The sequence below is a fragment of the Centroberyx affinis genome, unplaced genomic scaffold (assembly GCF_046629955.1).
Source record: "Centroberyx affinis isolate AG114_WGS23_722 - 3 ecotype Tasmania unplaced genomic scaffold, CSIRO-AGI_Caff_v1 ptg002119l_1, whole genome shotgun sequence".
In the NCBI taxonomy this organism is placed as follows: Eukaryota; Metazoa; Chordata; class Actinopteri; order Beryciformes; family Berycidae; genus Centroberyx; species Centroberyx affinis.
In genome coordinates, this window is record NW_027280441.1 from 1 (window position 1) to 13,772 (window position 13,772).

Sequence of the window (13,772 nt, forward strand, 5' to 3'; positions counted from 1 at the left end):
TTTATTTTGTACATGGTTATTTATTTTTTAGTAGGAAAAATGAACATAAGCAAACAAGTGATGTTTGATATATTTGAAATATTCCATCCCTGCTCTGTTTTCACAATGATGGATCACACCTTTCAGGCAAGCAGTGTGTCTCTTCAAGTTGTTTTTGATAGCACTGGCTGAAGAATAGGAGAGGCGTGACTGAGGAAACAACATAAAGAAGAGTTATAAAGTCAAAGTATGATTGTGAAGGTCACCAGTGTTATTCTACTAGTGCAAACCAATTTTGTCACTGAGCCAAAAGCAAAATTATACCGTTGCTATCCTTTAAGAAACATTTGACTGGACCACCAGCCAGGACACCTGTTGTTGTACCCCTGTTTTGCCCCATCTCGCTCTTGCATGCAAGCATGCACACAAACACACGTGCATGCACACACACACACCAGCTATCCAAAGGCCGTAAAAAAGTTAAAAGGGGAGCGAGTTTTCTACCTCCACACTCTCCTCCACCTCAATCCCTCCATCCTGGTCATCGTCCATCATCTGGTGGATGTTCCGCAGGGCCTCCAGGCTGAAGCGGTCCGACTCGCTCATACAAGGAGGAGACACCACCATGCATGGGTCTACATGGGCCAGGAAGGCAATGACATTTCATCAATCACTATTCAGCTCAACTGGTCTAGGGAGCAACTTTTTCTTTGTATATCACTCCAACAGCATGGAGACAGCATGGATCTACACAGGCCAGATACAGGGTAACATTGCTTCCTTCTGTATGTTCATCGCTCCTCCAAAAGTGAAACACCATCATACAGATGTCTGGACAGGCCAGGAACAAGGAAACGTCCTTTCATCATTCAGCTCAATATGGGGTGAATGTAATTATTTTTGCTCATACAGGAGTAACACAATGCATCTATAGCTAGGAGAAGGAGGGATGGAGGGTTTACATTCATGCATTCGCTCTTCCCTGCAATTGTACTTCAGAAACATATTTCATCTGTTCAAAATATGGTGGGCCATCAAAGTTTGCTTGCCACCACAGCTAATAGAACATAGGAACATCAACATGGGAATTTAGCCAACACAATCAGGAATTGGTCCAGTGAATATCATTATCACATTTATCAAAATGAACAATCCAAATAAAAATAGTTTCATGCCTCTACAATCTACTCTATCCCTAAAACTGGGCATTCCATCCATCCAATGGTTACACATTTCACCTGCAAATTTATCAGCCCCACTATCCCCAAAGAAATACAACTATAAGCTTATGTTATATTTTAATGTTAACAATGTACCAGGGGCACAATGTCCAGTCAGTCATGCACTCAAGTATTTCAGGCACAAATATCTTCATTCACTGGTAGAATGAATCACTGGAGCAAGTCAACACTGCTGAACTTTCCCAAGAGATTGAAAGTTTTTGTCAAGTCGCTGTGTGTTTAAATGCCTATACAGTGCATGTGTATATGAGTCACTCAGTCTAATATATGGGAGGTCTAATACATGGGAAGGTGACATGTGGCCTGCCATCAGTCTAGTCTGTCATACTGTATGTCCTCAGTGAGTCAGAGTCCATTTCCTTCTCGATGACTTGAGCTGTTTGGTGCACCGAGGGGCCTGGGAGGGGTTGGGGGTCAAAGGTCTGTTGGTCAGCTCCATTGCCAAAGCCAGCTCCAGCAACGCTAGCCGCTCACAGCCCACAAGGTTAAAAGGAGCTATAAGCTGGCGTCTGCTTAATTCAGTTCAGCACAGGACAAAAAGGGTAGAGGCTAATGCAAGACGATCTAGTGCAATCGGCCACTAATGTGTGGATTAGCGCCAGGCATGCTTGGAGAAGGTCTGGGGCGATGCAAAAAGATGCAAATAGATAATAAATGACTGCAACGAGCCAAATTGATTCATTCTCCAATTTCTACACGTATTGGTGCCGTGTGTGATTTGACTGTAGAGAGATACTGTATATCCTATCTGTCCACTTCTCTGCAAGACGATGATTTGAAGCATATCCTGAAGAAGATCAGATACATGAGAAGATGTGGATTGATAGATAGACCTTTTCGAACTACTATCTATAGATGTGGCTGTATCCATGTTCCTCAGGCCATCCCCATTACCAGTATAGGTTTACACCAGCAGTAAGCACCGAGAACTGACATCAATCCCCTGGTTCTTGTTTAAAACCCCTCATTTCTCAGATGCCGGAGTTTCTCGACAGTGATGAGACTTCTCTGCTGCGTGGGCTATCAAATATCAGTGGGGCTCTGGGACAGTGAGCATTATCTGTGTCCCCGTGGAACCTCTGACCCGATTTTAACCCTTTCCACAGGTGAGCTGAAGCTGAAGAGTCAGGGACTGGATGGGGCACAAACCTGTACCAGCATCAAGCCAGCCAGATCAAAAAAACATAAATCATACTTCTGGTCAAAACTTTCAAAATAAAATCCTTATTGACGAAAGTATTGCAAAATGTTTAAGTGTGATACAAAGCCTACCAATGTGAAAACAAAGAATACATGTAAGGGGGAAGAAGTTAATGAAAATAATTGTTTTTCCCCATAATGTTCTTTTCACAGCATTAGGCTATAGCCAGATAGGACCATATGCAAGATTCACACACACACACACACACACACACACACACACACACACACACACACACACACACACACACACACACACACACACACACACACACAAAGACAACTTGAAAGGATGTCACAAGTTCATGGACATCAACTGGGTATGGCAAGGTGTGGCACTCCTTAACATAGGGGAGTCCAAATTAAACCTTATAGTTGTTTTCTTATTAGAATGGAAAGCAAAGATGAAGCATAAATAAGTTTGTTTGGAAGCCATATCTAAAAACTGCACATTCAGGACCAGTGCTCACTCTATGTATGTCTTTTGACCTGCCTCTAATAAATGATCCCATTGACACAATAACAATATATTGTCAGCCATGACTGACTCATTGCTGCGCTTATCCCCAGAGATTTAGTCAATATAATATTCACTATTGCCCTCAAATGATATTAGATGCAGGGACTCAAGTCAACCTTTTATTCTGAATGTAAAGCTATAAGATCTGCTCTCCTTATCCCTGGCTCTCTCTTGCTGGCTCCACGCAGCGGCGCGTACCTGTTGGGTCGAAGCCTGCGCTCCCACCGGGAAAGGCGAAACCGTGGAGCTCCCCGACGCCTTGCGCGGCTGCGAAGAGCGCGGCGCGGAGAAAGAGCAGCAACACCGGGGAGAGAGGCACCATGTCAGAGGCTAGATGGACCTGTCAGTCAGGGATGAGAAAATCCACAAAACAGATGGAGCCACTACAGACACCGAGCCCCGTTTAACGCCACGCACCAGTGTCAGTGCGCGAAAAAGTGTCAAGCGATCTGTGTTGCTATTAACGGAACCCACAGAAGCGAGATGTGATACTAATGATTCACTTGAGGAATCAGGCAAGATGGATTAGTGTGCAACTTGAATTCCATTATACGACAAAACTTATAAATCATAAAAAAAAACAACAACAACTCCAAGATAAGTTTGCAAAGAGAATCTGCAGAGTCATCCAGATCTGTCTCACAGGAAGGCCGTGCGTAAAAACTGCTCCAAAAATGGATTCGTTTATTCCAGGAAAATGACAGCTTTGCCGTTAAAAATCCATACTGGACCTAATAAAAGACGCCGGGATAAAATGTCCTGAGATTAATCCATCAGTAAGAAAATCCCATGTTATAACCACTCCGACCCCAGTTGCATGGAGAGTAGATCTGGGGAACACAAGTTCTAAGGGCGCATGGGCATATCCTTTTCAGGTTAGAAGACGTTTAAATGGAAAGTGCATATATATAGGCTAAGGCTACATATAATCCTGAGTCATGTACAAACACATTCATCTGTTCCCCGTGTCCAGCCAGCTGGAGTCTGTTTTATCTCAGCTTTTGGTCTTCATAAGAGAAGTCAGCTCTCCGAACTTGTCCACATCCTATAGCGCTGTCTGCTCTCCCCTCTCTCACCCCTTGTATTGGAAACACGGCGAGACACGGAAACACTCTCTCTCACTCTCTCTCTCTCTCCCTCTCTCTCTCTCTCTCTCTCTGTCATACACACACACAGCTGGCAGGACATGACTTGTTACAGAACTGAACAACTGTTTATGGATAGCAACGATGACGAGGATAGCAGTGAAACCTGTTATCAGAACCTATATCATGTTCTTACTGTCCAATTGTTAACTTAAAAAAGTGGTAAAGTGGTGGTGGTACTGGTTCTAGTTTTGCTGCAGGACCTCTTGGAAATCTTTAACGGCCCCTGGGGGTCCCCGGACCCCACTTTGACAATCCCTGTCTTACAGCAAGACTATCATGATAGGAGTAGCATGTCATATGTCATGTCATGGCCTGGCTGTCTGGGAATGACAGTTGCTTTCTCCATTGATGTCCATATCTGGCTTGGTATTTGATGCTAAGTCGCGCACACTTCCACAGAAACACACTCAGACACACACACACTCACGGTCTAGCTTCTTAAACTTTGAACTATTATTCGAACCACCAAGAGGATGAGGGACACAAACAGACCCCACCACCACCCCCCCACACACACACGCACAGTTTCATGGTAACAGTAACAAGTGTCAGGTTTCATTCCAGCGATCCTCCTCCCAGTCTAAAAATACAGCGGGGCAGTTTTGACCCCTAGCCTGTGGAGCATGCGCAGGTGACAAGTGTCCATCAAGGCCTCAGCAGGCGCTCTGTGCCAGAATGCAAGTGTGTGTTTTATATGCTCCCATCGCACCTGCTCTGCTCACTGCTGATGAGATAAGATGCACTTTATTGATCCCCTAGGGGAAATTCAGGATGAGAGACAAGAGAGAGGGAGGAAACTGCAACAGTAAAAGAAAATGGGCTAAAAGAAAGACCCATGTACCAACGTAAAACATGTGAAAACACCTGAGAAACAAACATCCACCAAAACAGACAAGCGATATGCCAACTTCAGCTTTTTTTTTAATTCATGACCTTTCATTGAATAACACTGGCAGATTGATTCGCTTTTAAAGGGACATAATCAACAGGACCAAGATTGACAGGATGGAGGGATGATACAGGGAGAGAGAGGAGGGAGTGATTGGTCAGAGACAACAGACAAGTTGTTACAGGAAAGAGCACTTTTTCTGTGAATACAAAAGTAAGGAAAATGCCTGTAAAGCTGCCTGGATGACGACACGATGACATTCGTTTTGCAAGCTAGCTCTTAGTTGATGTGTCAGTACTATCTTACTTTACACCTGGCCCTACAGAGCTGCATGCTCAACAACCAAAACAAGGCAGTTCAGAATGTGGGAACAAGGAAGACACTAAGATGGTAGATTGGGGATCCAATATCTTTGTGAGTCTAAATTTTCAAGAAATTGCTAATTATTCAGGATCAAACATTAAAGCAACAACTCAATATTTTGGAATGGACTGAGATTTTGTCAGGTGCATGTGCCAGTGACCAAAAACATCCCTCGACCTCTGCAGAAACAGTGTCGGGCATCAGGCTACAATGTTGTAGGAATACTGAAAAGTGCATCCTTTTTCAACCTGCTGTGATAGCATTTATATGAAACATAATTTTATCGAATCAAGTGACATACCTGCACCAATCCAACTGTTGTATATTCATGAGAACATAAAAAGAAAACAATGGAGAACGCAGGCAAAGACTATTCAAATGGGGCTAAATGGTACCACAAACATGTTGCTGGATTGTTATGTATGAGTGTTAAAACCTCATAATGTACACTTAGGCAAGAGCAATGTTAGTGGTCATTGTAACAGAGAGGAAAAGCTCTACAACCAATGGTACCAACATGAGAGGGAACATTCTTCCATAACATCAGATCCCAGGCCGGTTTTAGTTTTGCAGCTTATAATGGTTAGTTAAAATGTGAATGTACAAATTGACCGAAGAGCAGGAAAAAAATAAACCAGTTAAATTCTAGTCACTATACAGTAAAGATGTAGTAACCTATCCCCATAACAAGAGTAACTATCCCTTTTCAATGTGTTACAGCACCAATGATACAAATGACAGGAAGTTACAATGCACCCATTTGAGACCAGAGGCCATGACGTAAATACTTAGCTTTGCAACCAGTTGATCTACTTTGTAGCATCTTAGGCATGCTGAATATGTGCTAACAATATACAAAGTGATTACCTCATTGACATGAAAACTACCAACTGGCAGTAAGATGGCCAACCTACCACATTTAATTGTTACTTTTAATCTTTCAATCTTTAAATACATGATAGAAACAGTAAGCAAGACGAAGAGCTCTCTCACACAGGTAGTGGTTTTTAAGGCAAAGGTCATTTGAATTCTCATTGACTAGTTTAGGGAGAGTCAGTCCAAGCTTTCCATTTACATGTTCACCCTACTGAAGTAAACGGAGAGGCAGGAAAAAAGGAAACACACTGAGAACAGATGTGGTGGGATTTGATTCTGTACAGAGCATTTATCGGCCAGTCCCAGGGTAAAACCCCAGGCACAAGGTTACCTGTCTTGCACAGCTGATTGCAGTGCAAGTGATTCTAGTGATTCTGCAGTTAGTCACCATGTTGGACAAAGCCCAATTCAACAAGGCTGAACCCCAGCAACACTTTGTTGAGCAGTAGGTGAACTGCGAGGGGAGCACTGCAGGCTACAAGGCAGAGATGGTGTTAAAGCTCTTCTTCCAACACTTTGGCCCAAACTCAAAAGGAAACTTAAGGCCCCTCTGAACTACCATGCTATATGCACAGAGACAGATCTTAAAAAGGACTGGACAGATGTAAGCTTTACTCAGCTCCTCTCCTTACATTACACCTTTCTTCTTTACTCCACGTCTCCCTCTGAAAAGAGGGGAAAACTCTCCCAAATGAATCATTTTTGTTGAAAGGCTTCGCTGGTGTGAAAAAGAAGTGGTACCACCATATTGCCATAGCACAATTCTGTGCATGTGGCCAGGGTCAGAGTGGGACTAAGTTTAAAATTGAGTTTAAGCATTCTGGTACAAAAACAGCAAACTGATTAGAAATCACAGGCCTCGGTCTCCCGGGAATACACTGATAGTGTATTACACATTAATATCATACACATATACACTACACTCATCAAAAACATCTTTTTGATATAAAAAAGTCTAGTAAGAGACTGATCAATTAAGGCCAATGGCCTGGAAGATCTAAGGCAGCTAGGCAAACAACAACTGCAGGCAGATATGGGCATGTCTCAATCGTCTGACGAGTCTCCTTCTAAATCTAGCCTCATCTCTTCATTTGCATCACTGTGGAAGGTGTAGGATAGTGAAGGCTGCATAATGACTGTTGAGATTAAGTCCGCATGTTACTATCCAGTTCCATTATACAATAGAGCAAATTAAAGAAAGAGGCAAGAAGAAAAGTGGAGGGGCCCTAGTCAGATTATTGGGACAGGTATACCATTTCCACCTTGCCCTCCCCATTGAGACAAAACTCAAATGAGGGCCAACAAAATGACAAATCATTCTATTTGGTAACAAAAGTGAACTTACTATGCAGTATCATACAAAAAATGTGAAAATGTACCTCAGCAAAAGCTTATAAAATATCATACGAATAAAATAATATAATAATATTCCTTGGTCCGTAGAAACTATGTTACTATTAGAACGTATTTTCCCCAACAGCTTTTTCCCTTGCACACAACTGATAAATCATCAAGCTCTTATGTAAAAAACATGACCTCGGTAGAAAGTAAGCATGGTGAAAATATCTTCCAAACCCACAGATATATAAAACAAAACGGTTCTTTTTTTTTTTTTTTACAAAACAGGCTTCAGTGAGAGTCGGGTGCCAGAGGAAATAGATCCATCTTTGTTGAGGTGAAGAAGATCTTGGATCTCAAGATCCTGAATGGGGCTTCTGTCATATCCACAACAATCCACATGAGGGGGCTACAGAGAAGAATTAGTTATCCCAAGTCTTTTCTGTGAACTTGTCTTTTTCTTTGCACTCCTGATGAACACAACTGCTCTCTGATGAAGAGTTACTGACTTGGTGTGCGGTTCTTCACAGGTCCATGAGCCTCTTTGGGAAGTACTTGCACACTTTTGCTCACTCATTCATTTACAACACACACACACACACACACAAATAGGTATTACTATGACAGCACCGACATGGCCGATGCCCCTGACGACATACTACTGGCTGAGTCGCTGATGGCGTAGGCCCCCTGGCCGTCCCCGAGCCCGGCCAACGAGGAGGAGGACGATGGCGAAGATGAGGATGCTGGTGATGACGAAGAGGTGCTGTGCGAGCGCAGAATGGCCCCGGCGGCGCTGCAGTGGGGTCGGGGGCCCGGTTCGGGGGTGTAGGTGAAGGTGAGGGCGGTGGCGTAGATGATTCCATCGCTGCGAACCAGGGTGACGGGGACTTGCACCGGCTGTCTGACCCAGCGCCAGCCCTCCCTGAAGGCCGAGATGTCTGGGACCACACACAGGACGCTCTCTCCACACCTACGGGGCAGACGGAGACAAGGTTTGAGTGGTGCAAGGATAACACACACACACACACACACAGACACACACACACACGCAGAGACCCATACCTGTACATGGTGTCAGCCTCCACGTCTCCAAACCAGACTCTGAGGTTAGGGGTGAAGTTCTGTCCTGTCAGCTCCAACATTGCCACATCTCCACCTCCGTTTAACTAGACACAGAGACATGCAGGAAAGGTTTTGAGTCTGTGTGGGCCCGTACAAGCTTAATCGAAGCTTAGAGAGGAAACCGGGTAATCGACCTGCTGTTGAATGTCTGTGCATAAGAGACAAAAAGTGATTAAGTGCCAGCTACAAACACATGTGTACCTGTAGACTCTCCACCACAGGGACAGGTGTGACAGGTGTGGGGACAGGTCCCATGCCCTCGAAAAAGGTGTATTCTGCCTTGTCAGTGCTGATGATGGTCCAGGAAGCCCCGTCGTTAATCATCTCCTTATTAGTCTCTTTGGGGCAGGGTGTGGCCTGGAGAGAAGTCAGACATAAATTCAATTTCCCAATTCCATATCTAATGAGGGCAAACACTTGAGGTACCATAGTGGAGCTTGCCCATGTTTTTTGACAGGGACCCAGATTAGAATTCAGTTTTTGTCCTGGAACCTGGGCTCATTAAAACACATAGCTAGACTTCTCATGTGGGTGCTAATCTCACAGCACACACCTCCACTAGGCGAAGCTCTCGGGACATTACTTGGTATTCTGTTGCTTACAGAAAGAAATAGCACTACTTTTTAGCTGAGCTGACAACACTTCTTTCAGAAGAAGCCACTGAGAGAATAATCGCAGAGGTGACATTCTCAAAATTACTTTCAGTTCAAAGATTTAAACCGCTGCTGCATCTTTCAAACATCATTTTCTGCTTTGATTTTTAACTAAGAAGTCCTTCAGTGGCGTTTCCATATAGGCAATGTTTAGCTGCACACAGATAAGGGAAAAAAGTGAGTTTTGACAAAAGATATCTCCTCCTATTGAAGCAACCACAAACACACAACGGTGACAGAAGCAAAATCTTTATGAAAATCTAAATAGTGATTTGGAAGAAGTTCATATCGGGAACTCAAGAAAACATTTGACAAATTGAAAACTGGTCAAAGTAAAAGAGGCTGTGTCCGTGTGTGTGTGTGTGTGTGTGTGTGTGTGTGTGTTTGCGTACCTGGAACTGGATAATCCTCTCTTGTGAAAGACAGAGATACATTCTGTCTGTATCTTTCAGGTAGAAGGCACACTTGTGCAGTTGGGACACTGGGTCGTCTGCATCCAACAATGCTGTCTGCTTGTCCACTTTACGAATGACCTGGAGAGTTGAGGCAAACACACACCCGTCACAAAAAACACAGAAACACCCCTACATAACGCAAATGTGTACAAACTGATACATACCAACTCAAACACACTGGGACACACTGGGACACACTGCGTACACACACCTACAAATACCCACACACTACAAATGCTTACATGCACTTAAAAACACACATGTGGCATCACTGCTCACTTTCTCACAAACAGACTGACATAGACACACACATACCAGTCTGGGCAAGGCCATGCCAGTAACAGAGCAGACCAATTTGACCGTCTGGCCATAGTGAATATAACCGTCTCTCACAGCAAACTCCTCTCCTTCTGACTCCTCATCGTCCACTAGACAATTTATCCCCATGATTATAAATCCTTTCTCTAGCTCTTACATAGGTGTCCCTGATCAGTGTCATTTATTGGTTGTGGAGGTTGATTGCAAATTGTCAAGGAACATAATCAAAAAATAAAACAATATCATTAAAACACGAGTACACGATCACTGTTAAGCACTGTTAATAAGGTCATAATAAACTTGAAAGGAATAGAAAGAAAATGAAACAAAAAATGTGTGACTCACAGAGGTGGATGTAGAAGGCCCCCCACTGCTGGGAGCTGGCATGGAAGTTTCCCCCCTCCACATGAAGATACCTGGTACTGACCGTCTGGGAGCGCAGACGGTTAAACAACGCCACCTTCGTCCCTGACGCTATACACACTGGAGTAGATAGGGAGAACGAAAGAGCGAGAGAGAGAATAAGGAAGTATATCTACGGTCAACGAGAAACCGCAGAGTTGAACAATATATTTGATCTTTGTCACAGGAAACCAAAATGTCAGCGTGCAGTGAAACCATACAGCTGTACTTTACACTTGCGCGTGTGTGTGCATGCGTGCGTTCACACATATTCCCACTCACAGTCTGCATTCTTCAGGGATTGTTTCTTCTTGGAGGGCTTGGAGATGACCTTGATCCTCTTGCTGAGGAAGACTCCTATGTCGGAGCTGTTCCCATACAACATCTTCACAGAAAGCATGAAGTGTTTCCTTTTATCCGAGTCACTGATGTAGAGCGTCTTAGCTGTGCAGAAGTGCTAATGGGGAGGGGCAGATTTAGGTTAGGGGTTTTGTGTGTGTGTGTGTGTGTGTGTGTGTGTGTGTGTGTGTGTGTGTGTGTGTGTGTGTGTGTTTGTTTGCTTGTCCCTCTTTCACCTCCCTCTCTTCCTCTGATAGCATGTTTATCAGCTGAAAGGGTGCAAAGGAAAACAGGAGGACATGCAAGAATATCAACTCTGAGTATAAATTTTGAGTTTGAGTTTTTGCAAATGTTTTACATTTTCCATCCCTTTAACGTCAATTGTGACAGGTGTTACATGCATGGGCCACGATTAAAGATATTTTTAAATCAGTTTTGCCACACCTCTCAGTCTCATTCACTCCCATTCAGTTCCAAACAGCATAGAAAACAACTCTGGAGACTTCCAATTCAGACGGTAAAGGCAACCCATCAATGTGAACTAGAGGCCGCTGATTGTGTTTTGAAGTTTCATCACAACGCTAATATCAGGTTATCAACCTTTACATTTTGAAAGAACTTCCGCTCACAGATTCAAACCACAAGATAAGACAGGAGGCGCCGTCTTACTTAATTTTCCTCTCCAAAATAAAAGTTTCAACCAAAAGCTGATGTTCACTGCAGTTGTTTTTAAAACCCAAATTCTGTGAATCACAACCCATTCAAGCCAACAGACAAAACAAAGCAAGACGCTTCTGGTAGCTTTAGTTCATAAAATTAAATGGAAAATAAAGTTTGATTTTACACAATTACATCATAAAATTGGCGACCTCTTCTTTACTGGGAGGACCTCATAATATTTAGACAGCGTTTATGAATTTCTGAATTTCCCCAAGGGGATTAATAAAGTGCTATCTTATCTTATCTCAAAATATTTACTTTGCAAAACTCCACGACAAGCGGGAGAAATAGCAAATATCCCTTAACATGATAAAAGCACTGGAAAACCATCTACAAAAACTGCAGTCATAGAATTATCCTTTTTGCAAGAACAACACAGGATATGGTTAAAGTGAAAAGGGAAGCGGTTCACATGTGTACAGTGCATGCTGTGGTTATTTTGTGTATACTTTGGTGCATCAGTGGTGGAACAAAATTTCAGACAGAGAGCTAGAGACATTTTTTAAATAACTTGTATGATGTTAGCATGAGTGAACCAGGGGAAGTGTGTGTGCCGTGTAGGTTGCACACATTATCAGAAAGACACATCAATAAAACCACTGTAGTAATGCTTTATGACGAATGTGTACCGACCTTCCCCTCCAGATTGAGCTGCTGCATCTCCTGCTCACTGTTGCCTATGCCAATGAAGGCACAGGGCTGGGCCTCCTGCTCCGAGCAGCCCTCCCTCTCCATAGTCTCCAACTTCTTCTGCCAGCCACTGCCCATCAGATACACACATGGTGGAGGGCAGAAAAACCTAATTGAGACAAGAAGAGGTCAAAACACATACACAAGGTGGCTCAGTGTGTCTATTTGGACCTGCAGATATCTCACTCTCTCTCCAATACACACACACATTCAAAAAACGCAGCTGATAACAGTCACACACCAACCTTTTCTCATTGCCATATGACTTCTGTGCAACCTTTGCGTGTAGTATAAGCACTGTTTGATCATCTTTCTCCTTCAAGTAATTCCTCATAGCCTCCCTAAGGGGGAAAACACAAGATAGCATTTTGACAGCGCAGCACACATTGTGCCAGTATGAAAACAGCATCTACTTTGACAGAGTTAAGTTGTTTCCCTAAAGCATTTTGTACTGAGGGCTTGCTAGAACTGGGGTTATGCATGGGGTGATTTTGCCTGTGGTTGCTTTTACCTTGTCAAACGTTGAGGTTGAGGTCGCTCACCAAACTTCCTGCAAAACCAAAACATTAACTTGGAAGTTGTGTACATATGGTTTCAATGCAGGGGTAAATGTAGCCGAGCTCATAAAAACAATACATTGGCCTGAAGGTTTAATACTAGGATGGCAAAGTTAGTGACATTTGAAATGGATTAATGCAGTGGTCAGGGTGCCCAAACATTGTAATATCAAGGACCCAAATAAATAAACATAAGACCATAAACCCAGATTGTGTCCTCTGTTGTGAGATATGGCTTGGTATAGAGCCATTCAACTGTGTAATACTGTAGATGGTTAATAGTAGCCCACAGTGGTACAGTAAAACCTCTGAACAGAGCAGTCGTCCTTTCACATTCCCTCTGTGCTAGTTTCTAGTGAATAATAGTGAAATCAAACTACTCCGTGCTCTAATGTAACAGTTTCCAGTCTGAGAAGTAACATTGTTACTTTGTTGTTTTACTCAACTTTCTCGACCCGCACGTACATATCATAACATACAAAAGAAATAAGCCAGGAAGTCAAACACAGAGACTGATAAAACTCGCTTCTGAAAGACATTAAGTTAATATCGTACGATAGTTCAGCAAGTAAGGTAGAGAAAGTAAGTGATACTGCGAAGAAGAGTGGCGACTTTTGGAGAACAACTGGCCCAACATTGAGCCACAGACAAAGTAGCATGTAACAGTTAGTGTGGGTCCAGTTTGTTGAGGCCACAGGCAGCGACATCAACACTCCAGAAACATTCTGCAAAAACGCAACAAAATCGCAAAAGCTCACTAAAGCAACCAAACTAAACTTTTCAACAATTCTAGCTTCATTTTGCTTTGAATTTCAACACTTACCCCGTCACAACGGGCGCCATCTTCCAATAACTCTCCCCCCCAAAAAAGTCCAACAATCGCGAGATCCCTCCCCCAGCCCCTTACCAAAGCCAACGGCACAACAGAAGAACCAGACTGGAAGGAAAAGAAGAAGGGA

The 13,772-nt window shown here is 43.3% G+C and overlaps 1 protein-coding gene across 1 annotated transcript; it reads right to left on the bottom strand.

The window, feature by feature from the left end:
• Positions 1 to 4,997: 4,997 nt before the first annotated feature.
• Positions 4,998 to 13,704, bottom strand: LOC139654613 (recombining binding protein suppressor of hairless-like). Its single transcript, XM_071531732.1, has 11 exons — positions 13,637 to 13,704; positions 12,768 to 12,806; positions 12,502 to 12,597; positions 12,200 to 12,365; positions 10,790 to 10,964; positions 10,451 to 10,588; positions 10,103 to 10,215; positions 9,725 to 9,865; positions 8,881 to 9,036; positions 8,620 to 8,723; positions 4,998 to 8,527 (listed from the first exon to the last, which is right to left on the bottom strand). Exons 1-11 carry the CDS (start codon positions 13,654 to 13,656, stop codon positions 8,173 to 8,175), a joined length of 1,503 nt encoding a protein of 500 aa, XP_071387833.1. The 5' UTR covers positions 13,657 to 13,704; the 3' UTR covers positions 4,998 to 8,172.
• Between the last annotated feature and the right edge of the window lie 68 nt (positions 13,705 to 13,772).

Excerpts from the sequence above, each read along its gene's own strand:
- LOC139654613 (XM_071531732.1), bottom strand. The coding sequence starts at position 13,656 with ATGGCGCCCGTTGTGACGGG. Across the intron at positions 12,807-13,636 it reads ATGGCGCCCGTTGTGACGGG|GAAGTTTGGTGAGCGACCTC; the intron begins GTAAGTGTTGAA and ends TTGGTTTTGCAG. Across the intron at positions 8,528-8,619 it reads GAGGCTGACACCATGTACAG|GTGTGGAGAGAGCGTCCTGT; the intron begins GTATGGGTCTCT and ends TCTGCCCCGTAG.